Below are 23,099 nucleotides of genomic sequence, written 5' to 3' on the forward strand. Positions count from 1 at the left end.
TAAGGCCACCGGGCAGGGCCTTGACCTGGGCTGCGGGGTCTCTAAGCCCACCGGGCAGGGCCTGAGTTGGGCCACATTGTCTCTAAGCCCACCGGGCAGGGTCTTGAGCTGGGCCGCGGGGTCTCTAAGCCCACCGGGCAGGGCCTGAGCTGGGCTGTGGGGTCTCTAAGCCCATCGGGCAGGGCCTTGACCTGGGCCGCGGGGTCTCTAAGCCCACCGGGCAGGGCCTTGAGCTGGGCCGTGGGGTCTCTAAGCCCATCGGGCAGGGTCTTGAGCTGGGCCGCGGGGTCTCTAAGCCCACCGGGCAGGGCCTTGAGCTGGGCCGCGGGGTCTCTAAGCCCACCAGGAAGGGCCTTGAGCTGGGCTGTGGGGTCTCCGAGCCTACTGGGCAGGGCCTTGAGGTGACCGTGGGGCCTCTGAGCCCACCTGGCAGGGCCTTGAGCCGGGCCGCGGACCCCCGAGCCCACTGCGCAGGGCCTGGGCTCCCAGCTCACCTGCTGTTCCAGGCTCAGGATGTGCTCGCGGTCCAGCTGGCTCTGGTGGATGGAGGCGGCCAGGGCCAGGTGGGAGGCCTCCACCTCTTTGTTGAGGACGGCCACGATGTTCTCGAACACGCGCAGCTTCTCCTGCAGCTCAGCCAGGGGCTTCTCCTTTGTGAGGCGCTGCAGGGTGTGCTCGTCCTGGCTGTCGGAGCGGGGCGCCCGGTAACAGTCCACCTCCAGGTCCCCAGCCACCTCCACGGCCGCCTGCAGCTGCAGGTCCGACAGGTTCCGCTCCAGGGCCAGGGCCGCGCCCCCGGGGCCACGTGGGGCCATCCACGGCGTCACGCATCCCAGCAGCAGGTTGAGGTGGGTGGTCTGCGAGGCGACCTCGTGCTCCTGCATCAGCCTGGGGCTGCCCTGCGGAGGGGGGGGGCTCAGGGTCCTGCTGCCCCAGGGCTCCCGGGAAAGTCAGGTTCCCCCCACCCAGCAGGAGAGAGGAAGAGGGCGCTGGTGAGGGCCCTGGCATCACACACACCCGGCCCACACGCCTCCTGCCCACTGGAGCATCCGCGGCGCCCCAGCTGTGTGCAGGGGTGAATCAGGACCACGTGGCGGGGGGTGGTGTGGTGAGTGACTTGGGGCTGGGGTAGACATTACTAGAACGTCCCTGAGCACAGAGAGGATTCGCTAGTGGGATCTGTTGAACTGACAGGTCAGTAATGTTAGGGACACCCAGCGGCTCAGCCTGACCCGGAGGGAAAACCTGGGGTGGAGCGAGGACACTGAGCCCATTCAAGCCCACTCCGAGCGGGGACGCCCCAAGCCTACCTTGTAGGGGCAGCCCACTCCAGCAAACGGGCAGCCGACCTCAGCCTCAGCCACCTCAGGCGGGTCCTGGAAGCGACAAGTGTGTCACCACATGTTAAGGGGTCCCAGCGGCCACCCGGCTCTCCTGCAAAGCCCAGGACCCAGCAGGGCGCCAGCGGGTGGCCCTGAGGAGGCACATGCTGTTCTGTCCACCGGGGACTCCTTCAAACCCCGACCCAGGCCTCTGCTGCCGTCCTGCTGGCAGCACTGCCCCCTCCTGTCGGGACTGGTCCACCCAGCTTGACAGTCGTCCCCACTGCTGTGGGTGCCTGTGAAGGTCACAGTAGCATTTCCAGCGTGGGGGGCAGTGACCACTGCGGGGGCGACGCTGGGTACACACTGGCTGCTTGAGTGATCACCTCCCCTCTCCGGTAGTCCGGGCCTCTCCCCGTCTCCCCCTCCCGCAGCCCCGGGGCCTGTCCCCGTCCCCCCCTTCCTGCAGCCCCAGGGCCTGTCCCCATCTACCCCCTCCCCCTGTCCTGGGCTTCAAGCACAGCCTGTCCCCAACGAGGCACAGGACCCAGACATCCCGCTGAGGCGGGGGCGGGGGTGGCCTTGGCGGAGCCGGGATGGGAGCTGCAGCCTCTCCCAGTAGGTGGGGGGCATGGGGACGGCGGGGTCCCCAAGGCTGGCGCGGCCCTGGGCCCTGGGGGCCCAACCAGGGTGTGCTTTTGCCCAAAGTGGGAGTCGAAGGAGGGATAAGGAGGCGGGAGCCGGGCACCGAGGGCTGGGAGTGCGTAGACCCCGCGGGTGGAGGGGTGGGGCGCGTGGTCGGGGCGCTGGGCCCGCTGCTGCGGTCTCTGCGGGGCAGACCCAGAGCCCAGGACGGCGCTGCCCGGGGGACTGGGGATGAGCAGGGGGGCGGTGGCCGGTCCCACGGACTTGGGGGTGCTCCGGGGGCCTCGGCGGCCAGCCAGGCTGCCCCAGGCCTCCTCAGGGCAGCACACGCTCCTGGGGGAGCCGCGGGGCGTGGGGGACGCTGCCTGTAGGAGCGCCAGGCCCGTTCCAGTCACTTGACATGCAAACTGTTGGGTCCTAGGAGACTTACTAACCTCTCCCTGCCTCGGTTTCCTTATCTGCAAAATGGGGATGAGGATGACACTGCCCTGTCCCCGCGCAGGTCATCTGCTGGGACTCCCACCCCCGAACGTGACTGTGTTTGGAGGCGGGGTCTTCACGGAGGTAATGAGGTCAGAGTGAGGGCAGGATGACACGCCGGGAGGGCAGCGTCTACACGCGGGCCGGGTCGGACAGACCCGCCTCCCTCAGCCCCCAGGGCGGCGAGAACGGGCGCTGTGTGGCTGAGGCCGCGCGGCCTGCGGGCTTCTGCGCGGGGAGTGCAGCCGCGTGGGCCCCGGGCGGCCGTGGGGCCGGTGTGCACGGCGTGGGGAGCACGGCCCGCGGCCTCGGTGCTCGGGGCAGGCTGTTCCTGCTGCCCTCGGGTCTGCTGCCTTCCCCTCCTCCCCGGGCTGGCGCGCACTGCCTCTCATTTAACCCCTGCATCTCGCCCTCTTTTAAAACAAGACTTATGTATCTGCTTGAGACAGAACACGCGGGTGGGGAGGGACAGCGCGGGGAGGATCCTGAAGCGGACCCCTCCCGGAGCGTACAGCCCCACGTGGGGCTCCATCCAGGACCTGAGGTCATGACCCCAGCTGGAATCAGGGGTCGCAGGCTCCGCCGAGGAGCCACCCAGGCGCCGCCTGCACCTCTTGGACCCCTAGTGACTGGCCCGGTAAGACCCTTTGGGCCTGGGCTTCCTCGGGCAGGTGGGGGCGTCCTGAAGGTGCGCGTGTACCTGGGCCGCGGCGCCTGGCGTGTGTCCCCACAGGGTCCCCGCAGGACCTCGGGAGGCGGCGGGCCGGACCAGCTTCCTGTCCGTCCGGGGAAGCCCGGGCCGTGGCGGCCGTGAGCTCACGTGGGCCTGAGGCCACGGAGCCCCGGGCTGGGCCTCTGTCCAGTTAGAGCCCTGCCGGCCCTGCTGCCCCCACCCCCGCCCCCCAGCACCGCGGCCGCGGCCCTCTCGCCCCGGAGGAGGCTGCGGCTGAGCCTCGGCTTCTGCCTCAGTGGGGAGCCGAAGGCCGGGGCGGCTCAGGGCAGCGCCGAGGAAGGCAGCGGCCGAGTCCATGGCCTGGGTCCTCCCGCCCAAGGGGAGTCCTCGCCTTAACCGGAGGTGGCCCCCCCGAAAGGGTAGGGACGAGGCGCAGCCGGGGAACGGGCTGGGGCTGCGGAGGGAGGATGGGCGCCTGTCCGGGCCTGGTGCGTGTCTCGAGCCGCAATCGTCCCCGCGCGAGGGCCCCCGCCCCCCCCCCCCCGCCCCACCGCCTGCAAGAAATGACGTTCACAGTGGAATTGCCTCTGCAGAGGAAACAGAAAGATCCCGGCCCGCGGGCACCCTGCTCCTCCTGGCTGCGCCCCAGGGGCCCGCGGGCCGCTCCCCCCGCCCTTTGGGGTGGCGCCGCAGGTGCGTCGGGAGCCCCCAGGGCGCTGCGGCCTCTGAGCGGCGAGCGCCACGAGGTGCGGGGCACAGGGACCCGCCACTGCCCGCAGCAGAGGGCCGGCCACACGGCGGCTCTGGGGCTCGGCACCCCGGGGTACAGCCGGGCCCTTCACGCGGGCGGGGGCCGGTGGGGTGCACCGGTCTACGCGGCCCGGCCTCCTCCCGGCTGCCGCCTGTTGCCCCTTTGGCAGCTTCTGCTCCCGCGTCCTGCGGGAGGCCCGGCCTGGGTCCTGGTCCACACCCGTCTTGCCCTTTCCCGTGTTCCCGTCGCACTTGGTGGAGTCCACACGGCCTGCGTGACCCAAACCCGCATCGGACACTTGGGGTCACCCGAGGTGCCCGCAGCCTGGAGGCAGGGGTCACGACCCAGATTTGCCTCCCGCTGTGATGGGACCTTGGTCCACGCGCACCTGCTCCCCGGGCCTCAGTATGTCACCTGCACGCTGGGAGACGTGGGCTATCGCCCCACCCGTGACACCGCACGTCACAGGGCCGTGAAGCTACTGAGGCAACTGGCGAGGCCAGAAGGGCCCGGGGTCATCCGCAGGCATCACGCTTCCAGGGACACCGGTACACGGGGCGCACGGCTGTCACCAACAAGGGAGACTGGGACGGGGCCCAGAGGAACACGGGCGGCGTCCTTCCACGGAGGCAGGCCTGCTTCGAGGGGCGGCGGGCGGCGGGCCGACGGAAACCCGGAGGGAAACACACGTGGGCGCCGTACAAACTGGACACGGAGCGAGAGTCGGGCACCCTGGGCGGAGGAGGTCACAGGCCCGCGCCCAGCGTAAGTCACAGCATCACGTGCCAGCCGCGGGCTTCTCCAGGGCCGCCCGAGGCCAGAGAGCGGAAGAAGCCGTCCTCTCCCCAGGCTCGCCGGGACACAGACCTGAACGCTTTTCCCAGACACCCGCTGCTCCTTATTTCGCTGTCACATCCTTGGGCAGGTTGGGGTGGGCCGTGGCGGGTCGTGGCGGGTCGTGGGAGGCTGTGGCAGGTGGTGGCAGGTGTTGGCAGGCCGGAACGGGCCGCTAACCAGGTCGCAGTGACCCTTTAACCTCTGGGCCTTGCATTAGCGCCGAGCCCACGGCTGGAGCACTTGTGGGACAGACACTAGGCCGATGCGGTCAGAGGACAAGGACCCCCTAAGAAGCACCTGGCCTGGGTGCTGTTCACAGGCTGGGCGCCGGGTTACCTCGGCCGGTCCCTGGCCACCCCGCACCCCATTTCCCAGGCTCTCCTGCACCCACAGACTTCAGAACGACCACTGCGCAGAGCATTGACTTCTCATCAGCGGCTTTCCTTTGGTCAAAGCCCCCAAGTTCCCTTCGGGGTCAGGAGGCAGAGAAGCTTCTGGTCTTCCCAGTCTGTGGCTCTGTGCAGGTGGAGACCACCTGTGCATGAGCCTCACCCTGGGCCGGGAAGCCGGGGCGGGAGGTCTGCAGCTGCCGGCGCCCCAGAGGCCCCCGTAGGCGGCAGCACCCAGGCCCCCCGAAGCCCATCGGCGTCCATCATCCTCCCATCGGAGGCCCCTGTGCCCTGCACGACCCCGGAGCCCCCAGAGCCCGCGGGGTGGGGGCAGCAGGAGGGGGCGGGTGCCAGGCTCCCCCCTTAGAGCACGGGTTCTGGTCTCGGTTCACAGGATGAAGACTTAAAGCCACTGGATTACGGCATCGAAAGGTCTCTCACCTCTAAGACCGGAGATTCGTATAATGAACACGTATTGATTTTGTTAAAGAGGAAGAAACACGACAAAGTGGAAACGGTCCTGGAGCGCTGGAGCAGGCAGGGGCCCCGGGAGGTGGCGGCGGCCTCCCTGGGCAGGGGCCGTCCGGGCCGCGGGTGCTGACCCCTCCCGCTGGGCTCCCGGGCCCGAGACGCCCGCCGGCAGCCTGGGCCTCGCACGGGCTCTGACCTGGCGCAGGCCCGAGGGCTCCGCGGGCTCACCCTTCCTCCCGTGGGGGCCTGCAGGGGACGGGCTGCTGAGACGGGGGTCCCTCCCCTCTCTGATGGGAAGGGACAGGAAGGCGCCAGGACTTGTGGCCTCCGGCTTCCACCTGGCCAGCCACGGCGGTCACCTGGCCGGCACGGGTCCCGGGGTGGCCCTGCGGCGCCCACCTGGCTCGTCACTTGGCGGCAGGAGCGCCATCTGGGCCGCGGGCATCGGGCTCTGACGCTGGGCCGTGGTCTCGGGTGGGAGGGCCCGTGGGCTGCGGGCAGCAGGGGCTTCCAGCGGGTGACGGCGGCCAGAGGGGAGACCCCGGCCGAGACTCCCCGGCGGGTGCAGGGTCCTCCGCGGACCACCGCGGCCTCTCACCGCCTCGGCCCACGCACGTTTGTTCTTTTTTTTCCATTGGAAGATTGAAGTGCACATTGCCGTTTTAAAAATTGTACCAAGTGAAGACTTTCTCATGAACCCCGTCACCTCCCGCCGCCACCATTCCATTTGCGTGGAGACGCGTCCGGGGAGGACGGATCCCGGACAAGGGCTCCTTCTACGAACGGAAGGTGTCGGTCCTCCCAGGGTCTCACTGCGATTTCCTTGCTTGTCTCACTTGGTCACCGGCTGGCGGGAGTGGCCCGGCCCGGGTTGGCACGTGGGAGCATCACGGGCCGCGGGTCCAGGGCCACACGCCCCGTCTGGACACAGGGATCCGGAGCGTGCTCCCCCTGGGGGCTCACACCGCACGGCGGCTCTTGTTCCTATAGGCACAGCCCGGCCGAGCCTGGGGGGCGGACCGCGGCCTCCCCGTCGGGGGCGGGCGGGGGCAGGACGGCCGTCTAGGTCCCCAGGTGGCACCCGTCACCCACCCACCTGTGCCAGGGCGGCGCAAGCAGCTGAGCCCAACATGGAAACAACCGGCTCGGCGCTGAGGACCAGAAGTCTGAACCGCATAAGGTCTTCATGTCACCAAATGCCACTCTTTTCAGTTGTTAAAACCAGTTAGAATATAAAAGCCATTCATTCTTCGCCTGGCCCGCAGGCGGGGTGCACCGTGTCCTCCCCGTGGGTCACCTTGGCGCCTAGGGGCCCGCCCCGCCCCACCCTAGACTAGAGGCGGGAGCCTGCGGGGGCTTCGGGGTGCTCACCTCCGCACGCCCAGCGCCCTGCCCAGCGCCAGCGCCCTTCCCGGCCACGTACCTTCTCCTGCGACAGCGGGCTGCCCGGGCTTCCAGACTGCGGGTCGTCCCCCTGGCACTTCGGGCAGATCCGGTCCTCGCCGCTCCTGGGGACACGGGAACACACGCCGCCGACACGTTCATGGGCTGCCAGCGGGCCACAGGCTCACCGCCCCGCGCCAGCACCCCGCGGTCTGGCCGGCAGCCGCCTGACCTGGGGCGGCGGGGTGTCATCCCCGACTCCCCCCCCCCCCCGCAAGGCTGTCGGGTTCAGACACCAGAGCGCGCTTGATCACAGGCGCAGCCCGACGCCCGCCAGGCCGAGGACGTCCTACCCCGCTGACCCGCTTTCTGAAAACCCGAAGAACTCTGAATTCTCAAATACATGTGACCCAGGGCCTCGGGTAAGGGACTGTGGACACGTGGCTGCGTGTGCCCTCTCGGCCACTCTGTTTGGCCTGGGGTCTCGCATCTCCAGCGACTACAGGTGACCACAGGCCATTAGAACAAGAAGGAGCCTCCGAGAGCAAGTGACCCAAGGCTCTTCACCAGGAGCGCGGGTCAGACTCTGAGCGGGCGACGCTGGGACCCACATGCTGTCAGAACGCTCCCGAGTGATGCCGACCTACGGGACGGCCACCTGTCGGCGGGAGCACCTGTCGGGGGAGCACTCGCCACAGGGAGCACCCGTCAGAGGGAGCCACATGTCAGAGGGAGCACCTGTTACAGGGAGCACCCACAAGAGGGAGCACCCGTCACAAGGAGCACTCGTCACAGGGAGCATCTGTCACAGGGAGCACCCATCAGAGGGAGCACCTGTCGGTGGGAACCACCAGTCAGGCCCATCTTAGATGGGAGGAAAGAAGGCCCCGGGGACGTTGGGTGGGCCTGGTGCAGACAGAGTCAGGAGCCGAGCTCTTCCGGCCTTGGGCCTGGACCCCCGACACCCCAGTTGGCGTCTGTCCCCGCCCGCCCCGTTTTGGAGGAATGGGGGGAGGCCAAGAGAGCCGCCGCGGGAGCCTGCGGTGAACCCCGAGTGACATGCAGTCGGCCTTTGCTCCCGGCCTCCCCACCTGGCTTTCCCACAGCCACATCCTCCCCCGTCTGCACAGCCTCCCCCATCGCAGCACTCGACCTTCTGGAGCCTTCCTGATTCGGTTTTCCCACCGTCTTCCTCCGTAAAGCCCCAAATGAAGGTCACGGTGGGGGCACGGGGCTTTAGCAGCACAGGTGGCAGAAACGTGACCCGGGGCAGGCTGACCCAGCCTCTCCCCAGGCCGCGTCGTCCATCTAGGGCCACGGCAGTACAGGGCCACCCCTCCAGGCTCCTCCGAAGATCCAAGGGGACAGTGCTTAGCACACAGTAGGTGCCTGATAGTTGCTCCAGACTGATGCTCGTATTACCGTCACCTCCCTGAGTCATATGTCGTAAACACGCGTACACACGTGCTTTTACATGTTCCATACGACACGCGCGGCGCACACTGCATCTTAGACGGACGTAGGGTGTATGTTCCGTATAAACAGGTGTTTGCGTACAGACGCACGCAACCTGACACGTTGTAGAGCAATGGAGGGGTGTGGACCCCTGTCGGCGCAGGTGGCCGGAGCCCCCTGAGGGGAGTCGCGGCAGACAGCAGCGGGCGGGCGCGTGGAAGGAGCCGCGCGTTGACCAGGGGGCCGCACCCGTCAGAGGAACTTGCCCGCAGCTGTCATCGGGGGCACGAGGGCGGCGGAGGCGGCTCACAGCCGAAGACGCCGAGGCCCTAAGACGTCGGGCGCTGTGCCCCGGGCCACAGGTCAGTAGACGGCCCCGCGGGGCGCAGAGGCCCTCGGCGCCCGGCCCCCGGCTGCTGGGGCCCAACACCCTCCACGGCTGCCGTGCCCGCCGTCCTGTAGGGCCACGGCCGCAGGCGCCGACAGGTGAGGCCGCCTGCCCCCGGCGCCCTCGGGGGCCCTGCCCTGGGCCCCGGCCCCCGCCCCTTGCTCCCCGGCCCCTCACCTCACGTTCTCGGGGAGACAGGCGGCACAGCGGACGGCCCTGGGCTCTGCCGGCTCCTGGCAGGCGTCGGGGGGGCACCCAAAGGGAAACTCGTTCTCGTCGGGCGCCGGGCGGGGGCTGCTGGCCGAGCCGGAGGCCATCCTGGGGCCGCGGGGACAGCAGCCCGGGCAGCGTGGGCCGAGCCGCGAGGCGCCTGTGTGCGGCGCGGGGTCTGGCGCCCGGTCCTCTCGCCGCCTGTGGCTCCACGTCACGGCTGAGTCACCGCGGGGACGGGGCAGGAATTACCCGCTGCGGTGCAAGAAATCCCCTGGATGGTGGCAGGCGCTTTGGGAGGCCCGTCGTGCTTTCAAGTGAGAGAAAAGGAAAACAAGAGCGAGAGAAAAAGAACTGAGCCTCGGATTTTCAGGAACTGCAGTCCGAGTTCCCGGCCGAGCACCTTGGCTGCCGGGGGCCCCCCTCCTCCCTGGGGACACAGCTGTGAGCGATCTGAGCCCGGGGACCCCAGGAGAACTGTGGGGGAGCTCCCCGCGCGGAAATCCCCAGGGCTCGCAGGCAGGGCCCAGAGCGCGTCTCAGGTGAAAGCCGCTTCGCCCACGGGCTCCGCCGGCTGTAAGAATCCCCGGCCCTCCCGGCCCTCCCCGGCCCTCCCAGTGACGACACCGGCCTCCCCTCCTCTGGGAGCAGGACGTGCCCAGCGCCCTCCCCACTTCCCCTCAGGAAGTCACAGGGGGCCGCATACTTGGGGCACGTCCCTGCATGTCCGGCTCCAAGAACAAAGCTCTAGGTAAACACGAGCCAGGGGGACGCGGGCCACGGGGATGGCTGCCGGTGGGTCCCCCGCGCGTGGGCGACGTCCTTCTCCTCTGGGCAGCCTGGCGGGGGCTGACGGCAGGGCCGGGGCGCGGGGCCCAGAGCGACGAGCACCCAGAGGCCGGGCCGGGCGGCCTGAGCCACAGGTGCAAGGAAGCCGGGCTGGTTCTCGGGGCGCACGGTGGAGGCCAAGGCCACCGTGGGCTTGCGGAGCCTCCCTGCCAGCACCCCGCGGGCGGGAGATCCCCCTGCGCCTCCCGATCCCTCCGGATTCCACAAACGTCCCCGTAGTTTCGAGGCCTGGCCTTTGAGGCTGGACCCACCCGCGCGGGTCCCCATCCTCCGCTTACCGGCTGGGGGTCCTGGGCCTGCTCTTTAACTCCTCTGGACCTCGTCCTTGCACCTGCAAAGTGAGGCAGGATAGGAATGTGTCACTTGGTCTGACAGTCGTGGGGACCCAGGGAATGTGGGTGGCCTGCTGTGTGGGTGCCGCCCCGGGGTGCTGGGAGGCCGAGGCATCGCATGCCAGGGTTTGCGGCCCCGCTCCTCAGGACCAGGATGGGAGGTCCCCATGGCCATCGTCCCTACCTGCCTCACGGGGTCGGGGCAGCTCAGCCGTCCTCTGACCCTAGAAGAATTCGACTGTCCCCCCTTCCCAGTGTGGCGAAGAGGACACGGCGCCTCCCCCTGCAGCTGCGCATCGGGGCACCACCCTGGCGGGCCACCCGCAGCAAACGACCTTGGGGCCTCCTGGAGAGAGCTCCCAGAGGGGCATCCCCTCAGCCCCAGCCCCAAGCTGCGTGTCCCTGCACCCCCACCAGTTCCCTCTCCCTCCGTCTGGCACAGGTGCGCACCCATCTCTCCGTCTGAGCCCTGGGGCCCTTGCTTCATGGGCCCTGGTCCCCCTGGGCCTGGCGTCCCCCTACCAGGTCCTCCCTGTCGGCATGGAGAGACGCCCAGCTGTCCCAATAATGAGAGTGAGAAATGGCAGGTGGCATTCCAGCACCGGGTCACATACTCTTAACCCCTCTCCTAGTCTTCGTGTGACCCCCATGAGGCAGGGAGTGTCACCATCACCCCCGCTTTACAGATCAGGGGCTGAGGCACACCGGTTAAGGGACTTGCCCAAGGTCTCGCAGGCAGCACGGGGCTCCTGCCCAGGGCCTGGGCTCCCACCACATTCTGTGTTAAAACGCCCTGGGCCCTCACCCCAAAGTCCTCTCCGGCATCTACACTGTCTCTACGCTTTAAGGGGACTTGTAGAAAGGGCTCAGAGAGCTCCTCACTTGAACCTCTGGAACCATCTCCTCAGGGACCTCGATGTTGGCATCACCAGTGCCCGGGCCCCCCACCCCAGCACCTGACACCATTCTGGCCTCAGCTTCAAACTCCCTGCCTTCCTTGGCTTCTGCAGCCCTGCGTGTGCCCCGCCCCCACCTCTGGCTCCTCTTCCTCCCGACCCCCTTCTCTTCTGCTCTGAGCCTCCCCTGGTACTGCCACTGTGCGGATCCCCAAGGTTGGAGTGTTCCGTGAGGACCCCACTGGTCCCATCCATCCATGTGACCTTTGCGGTGCACCTGGGGGGAGTCTCGGTGGTCTGCCCATGGAATGGGGTTGGGGGCCCAGCTTGGTGACCCTACGCATCCTTGTGTGAGCACCGCCTGTCCCCTCCCCCCTGTTTGATGGCCTATCTGGGCACCCCGAGCCCTGTCTGTGTGGTGCATCCCCCTACCCCCCTACCCCCGGCGCTGTAGCAGCAGGGTCAGCAGGTGCAGTAGGGGCAGCAGGTGCAGCAGGTGAGGCAGATGCAGCAGGGGTGGCAAATGCAGGTGCAGTAGGGGCAGCAGGTGCAGCAGGTGAGGCAGATGCAGCAGGGGTGGCAAATGCAGCAGGTGTGGCGGGGGGGCAGGGGCGGCAGGGGCAGCAGGGGTGGCAGGGGCAGCAGGTGAGGCAGGTGTGGCGGGGCAGTAGGGACAGCAGGTGCAGGAGGGGCAGCAGGGGCAGCAGGTGCAGGAGGGGCGGCAGGTGCAGCAGGGGCGGCAGGTGCAGTGGGGGCAGCAGGGTCAGCAGGTGCAGGAGGGGCAGCAGGTGTGACAGGGGGAGCAGGGGCAGCAGGTGCAGGAGGGGCAAAAGGGCTGGCAGGGGCAGCAGTGGCAGCAGATGCAGGAGGGGCAGCAGGTGCAGCGGAGGCAGCAGGTGCAGGAGGGGCAGCAGGGGGGACAGAGGCGACAGAGGCAGCATTGGCAGCAGGTGCAGCAGGGTCGGCAGGTGCAGGAGGGGCAGCAGGGTCAGCAGGTGCAGGAGGGTCAGCAGGTGCAGCAGGTGCAGGAGCGGCAGGTGCAGCAGGGGCGGCAGGTGCAGCAGGGTCAGCAGGTGCGGCGGGGGGGCAGGTGCAGGAGAGGAGCAGGTGCAGCAGGGGGGGCAGGGGCATAAGGGCAGCAGGAGCAGCAGGTGCGGCAGGTGTGACAGGGGGAGCAGGGGCGGCAGGTGCAGGAGGGGCAAAAGGGCTGGCAGGGGCAGCAGTGGCAGCAGGTGCAGCAGGGGCGGCAGGTCCAGCAGGTGCAGCTGGTCCAGCAGGGGCGGCAGGTGCAGCGGGGGCAGCAGGGGGGCAGGTGCGTCCCTCTCCGTGGCGGGTGGAGGGTGGGGCCGGGGCCCCCGGGTGCCGCCTCCCGCGGCAAGGGCTGGGGTGGGGGCGGGCTGCGCACCTGGCACCTGGCGAGGCCCCGGCGAGCGGGGCTGGCGTCCGGCGGGGCGGGGCGGGGCGGGGCGGGGCGGGGGGCGCGGGTGCAGGGGCGCGGGTGCCGGGCGCGGGTGCAGGGCCTCCAGCCTCGCCTCCCCGCGGCCCGGGAGCTTCCGGTGGGGCGTGGGGCGGGGACGGGGCCCGGGAGGCGGAAGCGGGAGGCGGGGCGGGGGCGGGGCGGGGGCGGGGCGAGCGCTTCCCGCCGGGGAAACTGAGGCCGCGGGCGGTGTCGCGCGTGGCGCCAAGGCGGGGCTCGCCGACCCCGACCCCGACCCCGACCCCGCAGCCGGCGTGCGATGGGCGCGCGGCTCCCGAGGGCTTCCTGGTGGGGGCGGCCCTCTCCTCCCGGGGGCGCGGGGCGGGCTCGGAGCTCATCGGAGGCCTCAGGACCGGATTCCCGGGACCCTGTCTACACCCGCCAAAGCGGCTGTGGAGCTTAGCGTTGCCGGAGAATTTTTGTTTAAAACCTGCCAAAGGCCTTTATGTCTGCGGATCTGCAGCGGGCAGGGGAGGGGAGGGGGAGCTGGGGAGGGGTGGGGCGGGGTGAGGCTCCTGCGGGTTCCTCGTTCTGCTTCCCAGGGGGCATCCCTTGCATCCTCTCCCTCCCTCCCTCCCTCCCTCCCTCCCTCCCTCTCTCCCTCTCCTCTGTCTCTCTCTCTCTCTCTGCCGCACTTGGGGCCTGGGCTCTTTTTCTTCGGCTTTGGCTTCTTAACCTGAGAGGTGGGCAGCCTCCTGCCCCGGGGCAGAGCCGGGCCTACCTGGGGGCCACCCCTGCCTACGGGCAAGAGGGGCTCCCGGGCTCCCACGCTGGCACCAGGTGGGAAGGTGACCCGCCGTGGGCTCTGCTGGGTCTTTCAATCTAAGAGAAAAGCATCGGATTTGGAGTCTCTGGTTTAAAAATTCACGGATTCTTGGCGGTACCCACGGAGGATTTGGGGCCTGTGGAGCCATTCTCTGGTCCCAAGCACCCTGCCCTCCGGAGACGGGCAGTGCAAGTGAGCGCCACCCCACCTCACTCTCTTCATGTGTCACTTCCTGTTTTCAAATTCGTGAGCTCATTTGGTGGAAATTTACCAAGGGAAATAGTTTAATTTTGGAAAGTACCAAAAACTTATCTGTGGTCATTTGGCTTGTTTTGGGGGGCTCTCGAAATCGAGGGGGCATCACCAGAGGACCTTTGAGGGCTCAGGGACCAGCGAGGCTGAAGAAATGGAAAGCCCAGCCCTTGAGGCTGAACCTGACTCAGAACGGAATCGAGACCTTTTGGAGGGAGACTCATCTCTACCCAGCAGAGAAATTTTTTTTTTTTTCCAAAAATAAGTTTAAAAAGAAATGTAGTTCATCTGGCTCAGCCCTCCGATCTGGTGGTCTGAGCGGGAGGCTGTGACTCAGGAACAGGGAAGTAGGGAGGGTCCCAGCAGCGCCTTGCACATCCCGTCTGCTGGGCCCACAGAGGACCGAGGCTCCGTCCTCCACCCTCCGGCCGCCAGGCTCTTGGCATTGAAGTGCCCGCCTCGTCTCGCGGCCTTTGAGCTCGTGGCTCCTGAAAGGTGCTGGGTACTGAGTGACCGGAGGGACTCTGGGTGCTATGCAGGTAGAGCACAGGCGACAGGCCCCTAAGCTGACCCCTCCTGGCCTGGCCTGTTCCTAGAGCTGAGATTTTTTTTTTTTAAAGATTCTATTCATTTGAGAGAGAGAGCGAGCAAGAGAGAGCGAGCACAAGCAGGGGGAGCACAGAGGGAGAGGGAGAGGGAGAAGCAGGCTCCCCACTGAGCAGGAAGCCCGACACGATGATGTGGGGCTGGACCCCAGGACCCTCAGATCATGACTGAGCCCCCAGGGGCCCGTAGAGCAGAGAGTATTCATCCCTTCTAAGATGGAGAACAGAAAAGTGGTGAAAACTGACAAAGCCCCGACAACGTGGTGCCAGGAGGAAGGGAGGTGTCTTCCTTCTCACCGCCCCCATCTGAAAACCTGCAGTGAAATGCTGGAGGATGTCCTTACATATTGGAGTGAGCACTGGACTAGGATTCCGACTTCTGTTTGTTTTTCCTCGGCTCTAAGCCAGTTGTTTGGGGGAAGGAGGAGATGGAAGATGAATGAATGAGTGCTCAAGTAATAGTCCATAAAACAACACTTGATTGATTTTTGGGGTAGAGGAGAATGACCGTACAGATCACAGGACGCGCGCGTGAGGGTTTTCAGACTTTGTGTTCACTGTAGGGCTGCGCCTTCGTGGGTGCTGCGGCTCAGGCTGCGGTGGGCCGGGCGGAGGGGTCATTGCGGGCTGGGTCACTAGCCCTTGGGGCGGAGGCGGGATCCCACTGCAGCCTGCGGAAGCGTCTAGGTGGCCCCCGTGGAAATGGAATGGAGCGGAGCGGACGCCTGCGTCCTTTGCGCAGCATCACTTCCAGTTTCCAGATGTGGCCGGGGTACAGGTGGCTGAGGGGGGGGCCACCTGGCGGCGGAGCCCGCTCCCCTGCCCCTCAGCGCGCCACGTTTCTTCCACAAGAGCCAGGTGGCTGTCGTCCTGAGCGGGCGGAGTTAGCCACTGGGTGCACGTGGGGAAGGAGAGGTCTGTCCTGGGGCAGCGGGTGGACGGCCGGGGCGGCCACGCTGCCGGGGCGTCTCCACTGACCCCCGCGTGTGTTTGCACGTGTTAGGCCGCAGGCCATTGCCGGGTCGCGGCTGGGGCCTGAGGCCGACAGGCCCGGGCCCATCACGGCCTCCTGGGGCCCCGGGGCGCCCCCGAGCACAGTCCTGCCCTTGAAGTGTGGGGCCCAGAACGTGGGCCTTATAAATACCGCGTGCTCCCAGCTTGGCCCCTGCGTTCCTTCTTTTCATTGCCGGCAGCGTGCTTCGTGTGTCGCAGCTTGTGTTGGTGGAAACAGCTGGGGGGCCCTGGGGGCTCCGCGGTTGGGCGTCAGGCTCTTGATGTCTGCTGGGGCCTTGATCTCGCTGTGAGGAGGGAGCCCCGGGTCAGCTCCGCGCTCGGTGGGAAGTCGGCTGGAGGATGCTCTCTCCCGCCCCCTTCTCCTCCCGTTCATATTCTCTCTCAAATAAATAAGTAAATAAATAAATAAATAAATAAATAAATAAATAAATAAATAAATAAATACATCTTCAAAACGGAACAAAGCAAGCCAGTTAGCGAGCAGCTTCCCTGGGAGCTTCACCTCGGTCTCCTCTGATGGCTGCCGGTCCCGGGCCAGGAGGTCCGGTGAGACGGGGGCCGCCGGCCGTCATCCAGGAGAGTCCGTCACACTGGCCTCTTCCGTCCGCATTCGGGGCGTCTCCGGGTACCTGCACACAGGTGACCGCGGCCACAAGGTGAGCCTTGGCGCCAAATAGTCTCGTGAGAACGGCAGCCTGCGCCGCACGCCCTCTTTGCCCTACTTGGCTGTCATGATTTAAAACGTCCCATGTTTCCTTCTGTTAACCTCTATTTTGGTTCCTTTAAAAAAATCATTTTTAAAGATTGTATTTATTTATTAGAGAGAGAGAGAGAGAGAGAGAGCGCACAGGCAGGGAGAGCAGCGGAGGGAGAGGAAGAAGCAGGTCCCGCTGGGCAGGGAGGGCGCGGACTCCACCCCGGGACTCCGGGGTCATTCCCTGAGCCCCCCCCCCGGGCGCCCCCACCTCTGGTCCTAATATACTTGTAATGACTGGCCTGTTTACAAGGTTTTTTCTTTCTGCCCCACTTGCCTTCTAGGGAATATAGGAAATTAGATGACTTAAAGCCAATGGAGCAGAGTTGGCGGCGCCCGCTCGTCGTTGTTTCCCTGGCTTGGCACAGGCACGGGCGTCGGCCCGGTTCAGGCGACCAGCCCGCAGGACACGATCCCTGAACACCTGTACCTAAGGGAAGCGTCCCTGCCGTCGCCTTTCTTAGGGCTGAAGAGCCAGATGCGTCCTAACAAAACTAGGAGAGAAGTCGGGTTGCTCGTGGAAGGGCGTTTCTACGTCTGCTAATCTTCACCGTCTCCACAATTTCTCAGATTTTAAGGTAAGGAACCGAGTGGCTCTAGAATCGTCGGCCTCAGAGATGTCCCTGGGCTTTCCCCATCATCTTGGGACTGGCCGCTTTGCGACCACAACGGGGATTCCAGTTAATGGTAAAGGCGCCGATGACACTCGGGAATGGTGACGCGGTTGGGGCCCAGGAGGGCGAGCTTGTCGCCCTACCCTTCTCTTCGCCCTTTCTGTCACCTCTGTCCCCCGCCTGGAAGGACCGCAGTTACCCCGAGAAGTCCCTTCCTCGATGCTCTCCCCGCCAGGTGGACCCCGGGTCTCGAGGCCTTGCTCCGCTGCAGAACCGTTGCTCTCCGCGCACGCACGACGGGAGACGGGGCACCCGGGGTGACCACGAACAGCTGGTGTCCCCGCAGCAGGTGGGGGCGCTGCCTGTGGCCTTCATCTTGCTCCGTCCTCAGGACTCAGCCTGAGAGAAAAACCCCGGGAGTGGGGAGCGCTTTGCTTCGGGATGGGAGCGGCGGGGGTGGGGGGCTCCCGCCTCGGCCCGTTTCCCTCTGTGACGGGGGTGCAGTCCGGGGCAGGCCCTTGAGCCCTGGAGCCCTGGGCTGGAGGCGGGTGAACTCTCCCGCCCGTCTAGGGGCTGCGTCCCCCGGACCAGGACCCCCGTCACGGACGCTGGAGGCTTCCACCTGATGCCTCCTCTTTTTGGACTCCAGACTTTTTTTTTAAGAGCGAGCAATGTGGAAGCCTCCTCTGAGGACTCGCCTTCAGAGCTCCAGCCAGTTGAGTGTCCAGCACAAGCCAAGACCTGAAGCGAGACGGAGGGGCGGGAGCGAGAGCGGGGCCAGGGCTGCAGCTCGCTGGCCTGGGGGATGCCCTGCGGCGGGGCTGCTGCGGCCCTGGGCTCCGGAAGGCTTCTCTCTTCTGACCTTCTCACTTTACGAAAGGGAGGATGCGGGCCCGGGGGCGGGGGACCGAGCTGACCCCGTAAGTCGCAGGCTTCCTCTCCGCCCCGGGCCCACGATGTCTCTATGACACCCCGTCCCTTCTTGTCCCTGCGCCCACTTCTCCTGGGCTGCGTCTCCAGGCCTGGGAACAGGGCGTGCTCCTCTGTGTGGCCCCTTGTGCCCACCGGCCTGTGGTACAGAAAGGGGGCCCAGCAGACTCCTGTGACGCGGGACCGACGTGCGCTCTGGAGGGCTCGCGGGTAGTGGGAAGACAGGCCTACCTGCCACTCCTGCGGGCTCCCCCCCCCCGCCGGGCATTTCACCAAATACATTTTCAGCTTATACCGTGAGCCTCTTTGCCTCTTTTATTTTGTCACTGACTTCTTTCTAAAAGTTGGTTCTGCACGCAAGGCGCGATCCCTGCCCCAAGGGCTCTACCGACTGAGCCAGCCACGCGCCCCCCTGGATCCTTTTGAAAAGAACCACAGTCTACACATTCAGTGACACTTTTTTAAAAAGATTTTACTTATTTGCCAGAGAGAGAGCGAGCGAGCGCACAAACAGCAGGGAGAGGGAGAGGCAGGGACCCCGCTGAGCAGGAGCCCGACGTGGGACTCGATCCCGGACCCCGGGACCATGACCTGAGCTGAAGGCAGCCCCTAGGTAACACCTCCTGAGAGGAGCATCCTGAGTCCCTCGGGGGCTGTGATGGAGGCACGTCTGAAATGCAAAATCAAACAGACAAGGAAAGCCGCCCGGCTGCCATCCTGGGTGCGGGTCTGGTGACCAGCGTCCAGCTGCACAGCCGCAGCCTGGGGCAGGGCCCGTGTCCCCGCTGCCCCTCCGGTGACGGGACCAGGGCTGCGGACGGCGGGCCTGGCACTGGCCTATCCCCATCCCGCTTCTCCTTCCGCGGAGAGCGTGTGTGCCCCCAGCCCCCCACCGCCGGGGCCCTCCGAGGACAGACCCACGGGGAAGGACACATCCTGGGAAGCAGGGACCCAGGCGGGCACACTCACGCACACGCGTGCCCACGGCCGCCTCGTCCAAGGGTCGGAGGGAAGCTGGCAATCTGGATTTGTAGGTGGAAGCTCTTGATTTTGAGAGCGCTCCGCGAGCCAGAAGGCAAAGCCGCTGAGTGGGTGTCTGTGGGCCGGGGCAGGTGACATGGGGCGGCTGGGCTCACCCCGCGGGGCACCGTGTGCACAGCACAGCCAGGGACAGGGACAGCATGGCCGGGGACAGGGCCACCACGGCAGGGATGGCCACCGTGGCTGGGACAAGGCCGCCGCCCCTGCGCCCTCTGAGGACCTTCCCGCCGAGGCCCCAGCGTGGTGCCCCCTAAGCCGGGCGCCCGTGCCAGCCCCTGTGCCTGCTCCCCCGCAGCCCCGGCTCCCTGGGCCCGCACTGCTGCTTTGTCCGAGGGGTGTTCCTGGCCCGGCCTCGCCCCAGCACCAGGTCCCGCAGGATGTGCCCCCCCACACCTGGGCACCCCCCCGCCCCGGGCACCCCATCCCCGGGCACCCCCCCACCCCGCCGGCCTCGCCCGGAGCCTTCACACAGTTTCCTGGAAACGTCAGGGCGGCGGAGCTGTTTCCCTAACTCAGGAGACAACTCAGCAGTTTTGTTTTTCAGCGTCTGGGACTCATAAACCTGGAATCCTGTCTTCGTTTTTCCACTAGAATTTTCCTTGGCTGGGAGCCTGGCCCGGGCCTTGGCCAAGAGGTTGCGCTCGGCCGGCCCTCTGCCGGGCTCCGTCCTCCCCACCCAGGGCACGGCGGCTCTACAGGTGGGGAGACTGAGTCAGGCGGTGGCAGCGGGGATGCCGCCTCGGAGGAGCCCGAGGGAAGCCTTGCCGGGGAGCGGCGTCCAGGGCGGCCCGTGGCCTGCGCCCGCGCCCCTCGGCTCGTGGGCCTGGAGCAAGGGAGGCGGAGCGGAGCCTGGGCGGCCGGGCGGGTGGGCCGGGCGGGCCGGGTGCTTCACTCCCTGGGCCGTGGGCCGTTAACTGGCCAGGAGGGAGAGTGCGCAGGACCCCGGGCCTTGCTTTTGATGTCGTCCCCGTCTGGCAGCCCGCGGGCCACTGTCCCCACCGCCGTCAGAGCGGACGACCACCACTGCCTGCTGCCCTTGCGGGACCCGCAGCACTCCTCGCGTCTGCGTGGCCAGGCCCGGTGCCCCTGGGCTCTGCGCCCCGCTTCCCGCACCCTCCTGTGGGTGCCCCCCTGTGCCCCCCCAGTCGCTCACACATCAGCATCGCTGTGGGCTGCTCTCCCTCGAGTGTCTGTGTGGGCATCTCCGTCCCCTTACAAGGACACGGCCCTGTCGGAGTGAGGGCCATCCTCGCCCCGCCGCGGCCTTCCCTTGCCCTGACCGATTCCACCTGCGATCACCCTATTTCCCAAGCAGGTCACATTCTGCGGGGCCGGGGGGAGGCTCCTGGGGGGGCACAGCTCAAGCCATCAGGCCCTCCCTTCCCACTTGGCGCATCTGTATCTCCTCCTGCCTTCCCTGCGTGTCCTGGCACCTGTAGCCTAAGTCGGGGACCGAAGCATCCCCGATTTCCCCGCCCCTATTCCCTCCACACTCCTTGTCCCACCTCCAAAAGCTCTCCTGGGGCTGCCCGTGTCCCCGCTAGTTCAAGCCACCATCACTTGGTGACACCAGCTGCAAGAGCTCAGTGAATCCCGGCCTCCCTCACCTGCCTGGTCTCACACCCTCGCCTATGCAGAGCACAGTGTTCTAGGGATCCGCCCCCGCACCCCTGCCCCCTGCCCCCCACCTCCCTGCCCCCCGCCCCCCTGTGTCCCGGACCACGGCCTTTCTCTGGAATGCCCTCTCCGACCCTCCTACAGCTGCTCCTTGTCACGAGGCGAAGACCAGCTTAAGATCATCTTATTGACCGACACTCGGAGACCCTGCGACCCCCTGGTCAGGAGCAGCCACCGGTTGTTCCCCACCACACGCCCTGATTTTATTTCTCTGCAGAGAATTTTGTAAAGAGGTTATTTTTTCTCATTTCTGTAGGTACTTACTGCCTTTTGCCACATTTGCAATGTAGTTCCTGGAGAGCAGGGGACCTTGTTTACCTTGGTCACACCATCTAGGACCGTGTCCGGCACACGGGAGGAATTCAATAAATATTTATTAAACGAATAATTAATCCTGCCCAGAAGATCTTTGTTTGTGAGCCCTACCCCGCTCCACCCCCCACCTCCACCCTTTTGGAAATTTATTCTATGCATTTTTTTAAATAAATATTTTATTTATTTATTCATTAGACACACAGAGAGAGGCAGAGACACAGGCAGAGGGAGAAGCAGGTTCCATGCAGGGAGCCCGACGTGGGACTCGAACCCGGGACCCGGGATCACAACCTGAGCCTCAACCGCTGAGCCCCCCAGGCGCCCCTGGAAATTTGTTCTAAATAACCAACAGGAGGAACAGGGGACACACACCCACTTTGGGTCTTGACGCCTGTTGTCCAAGTGGTTTGCGAAGCTGTGAGGTCAGGTTTCATTTCTCAGGCGACTTTCGAATCCCAGGGGCCCAGGGAGTGTCTGGCCTGGGGGAGGGGGCGTGGCGGTTAGAGACACCGAGCGGCGGGTTAGAGCTGCTGCCACGGGGCTCGGGCGTCCCCGTCCTCCGTCCTCCGGGCGCCCGTCCCGAGGTCAGCGGCCTGGTCGACCCGCCTGCTGCGCCAACGCGGTGTGGCCGCGGGAGCTGGGGCGACCGGGGAGCTCTTCCCGGGGTGAGGCCGAGTCCCAGAGGCCAGCTGGGAGGCAGGAGGCTGTGCCAGCCGGGGACACAAGGGGGCTTGGGCCAGGATCCGCTCAGCACTGGAGCGCCTCCCCCAGGTCACGGGGTCGGAGCTTCAGGTGCGTCTCTGCAGAAGCTCCGGAAACGCAGGCCTGTCCTCGTGGCTGCGCGCACAGCCGCTCGGCGCCCCCAGGTGCCCCGTCCAGGTCGGCCACAGGCGCTGACGACTCGGGACGCGTGGGCACCGCTGCGGGTCGGGTCGGAGCCTGCATTCCTCGGGGGGCCGCCGGCTTCCTGATGGCGGGAACCACCGCTGGGGCAGAACAGTCCAGAGTCCTGAATCCGGCCTCCACCACCTGCAGGCTCAGCGCTCCCGGGGGGCGGGGGTGCTCAGCCTCTCTGTTCCCCGCTTTACTCCTCTGTACCGTGGCAGTAGCGCTGCCCCACGGGGTTGCTAGTGCATTCAGAGTCACGGGTGGAAAAGACACAAGAGACGCCTAACACCTGGGCAGCACTTGGCGGGCAAACGGGTCTCCCAGGTGCCGGGATGTGCCCTGGGCACGTCTGCCAGCGCCTTGCGAGGGCAGCCTGCGGTCCCCGTCGTGGCCTCGTGGGCCTCCGACCGCCCCACCGCGTCTGGCTGCCCCCCGCCGTCCCCCCTGCCGGCCCGTGAAGGGTGGCCTGCTAGGGCCCCGCCTGGCTCCAGGCCTTGCCCTCTGAGGACCAGCTCCGTGGCCCCGGGGCAGGGGGCAGGGCCTGGGCGCAGGGCCTGCGGGGTCAGCCGGGCACCCCTAGCCTGCCGGGCTCTCCCCAGAGAGCGCTTTAAAGTGTGCGTTTCTAGGCTCGGCTCAGAGCCTGTGCTCAGCAAGGCCAGGGTGAGGCCTGAGAACCTGCCTTTCTGTCTGTCTGTCTGTCTGTCCTTTTTTCCTTTAAGATGTTATGTGTTTGATACAGAGAGAGCGAGTACAAGCGGGACTGGGGCAGGCAGAGGGCGGGAGAAGCAGGCTCCGCGCTGAGCAGGGCCCGACGCGGGGGACAGCGGACACGGCTCCTAACCCTGCAGCCCCCACCTGGCTGATGTCGCTGCTCCGTCTTCACAGGCTTGCTGACCTCAGGAGCATTGGGGAGGTCCCCGACCACGGCAGGTCCTACGTCCTCACCGTCTCGGTGCCCCATGGTAGCACGTCCACCGCATCCCGTGTCTCACACACACACACACACACTGCGGCCACCCCAGGGGCCATTTTCATTTGCACGCTCGGCACATAAGGAAGGAGCAGCCACCCGTCGGGCCCGGGCCCTGGGGAGTGGAGGGCACGCAGGGGAGGACACGCCAGGTGCTGCTGCCAGGTAGTGGCCCTGGCTCCCCGGGGGCCCTCCTGGCCTGTGCCGTCAGCGGGGAGCTGGGCAGGGGGCTGATGACAGGACCCAGGGAGCCCCATCGGGACCTGAGCGGGAGTCAGGGGACGCCTAAGTGGCCGAGCCCTTGCCGCACTCCCGGGCGCCTGAACCTCCCGAACTGTGGGGCCCGCGGGAGGACGCCTTGTGTCCATCAGCATGTTTGCGTCCTTTGAGGGGGTGGGGGGCCTGCAGCGAGACTTCCTCAAGTTGTGCTTAAACTGTGCCGCGTCCTAACGTCATGCGGAGGTCCTCGCTGCACCCCACGCCCACCCCGGTCAGGCCCTCACGGTGACTGCGCCGGAGCCCAGGGCGCAGGGGGCCCAACGGTGCGGGCGAGGGAAGGCGTGGAATGGGTCCCTAAGCTCGGGCCCAGCCGCCTGCCACCCCACCGAGGGTGCACAGCGTGGCGGGGCCGCAGCCCAGGCGCAGGTGCTCCCCCGAAGGCCTCCTGCGTGGCCCGGCAGGTCGCTCCCTACATGTGTCGCGGGGGTCCCGGCAG

The 23,099-nt window shown here is 66.7% G+C and overlaps 1 protein-coding gene and 1 long non-coding RNA gene across 7 annotated transcripts in view; one reads left to right on the forward strand and one right to left on the reverse strand.

The window, feature by feature from the left end:
* PHF19 (PHD finger protein 19) overlaps window positions 1-12,529 on the reverse strand; it is a 45,031-nt gene extending 32,502 nt beyond the window's left edge. For 3 of the 6 annotated variants that reach the window (XR_005367244.1, XR_005367243.1, XM_038553253.1), the window contains exons 1-4: window positions 8,972-9,615; window positions 6,992-7,076; window positions 1,311-1,376; window positions 495-899 (exon numbers count right to left, since the gene is read on the reverse strand). Coding sequence is in view for 4 of the 6 variants with exons in the window: in XM_038553253.1 (XP_038409181.1) it covers window positions 495-899; window positions 1,311-1,376; window positions 6,992-7,076; window positions 8,972-9,111 (696 nt within the window). In the remaining 2 variants the exon portion in view is untranslated. Of the gene's footprint in view, window positions 1-494; window positions 900-1,310; window positions 1,377-6,991; window positions 7,077-8,971; window positions 9,617-10,131; window positions 10,185-10,369; window positions 10,435-12,486 lie in introns of those variants that run through there. The other 3 variants (XM_038553251.1, XM_038553252.1, XM_038553257.1) reach the window with 3 other exon arrangements.
* LOC102153549 lies at window positions 9,251-17,793 on the forward strand. The gene is made up of 4 exons (XR_005367245.1): window positions 9,251-9,755; window positions 16,234-16,527; window positions 16,799-16,912; window positions 17,213-17,793. It is a non-coding gene; the product is annotated as an uncharacterized LOC102153549 (long non-coding RNA).
* Window positions 17,794-23,099: the final 5,306 nt, after the last annotated feature.

The sequence above is a fragment of the Canis lupus genome, chromosome 11, assembly GCF_011100685.1.
Source record: "Canis lupus familiaris isolate Mischka breed German Shepherd chromosome 11, alternate assembly UU_Cfam_GSD_1.0, whole genome shotgun sequence".
Lineage (NCBI taxonomy): Eukaryota > Metazoa > Chordata > Mammalia > Carnivora > Canidae > Canis > Canis lupus.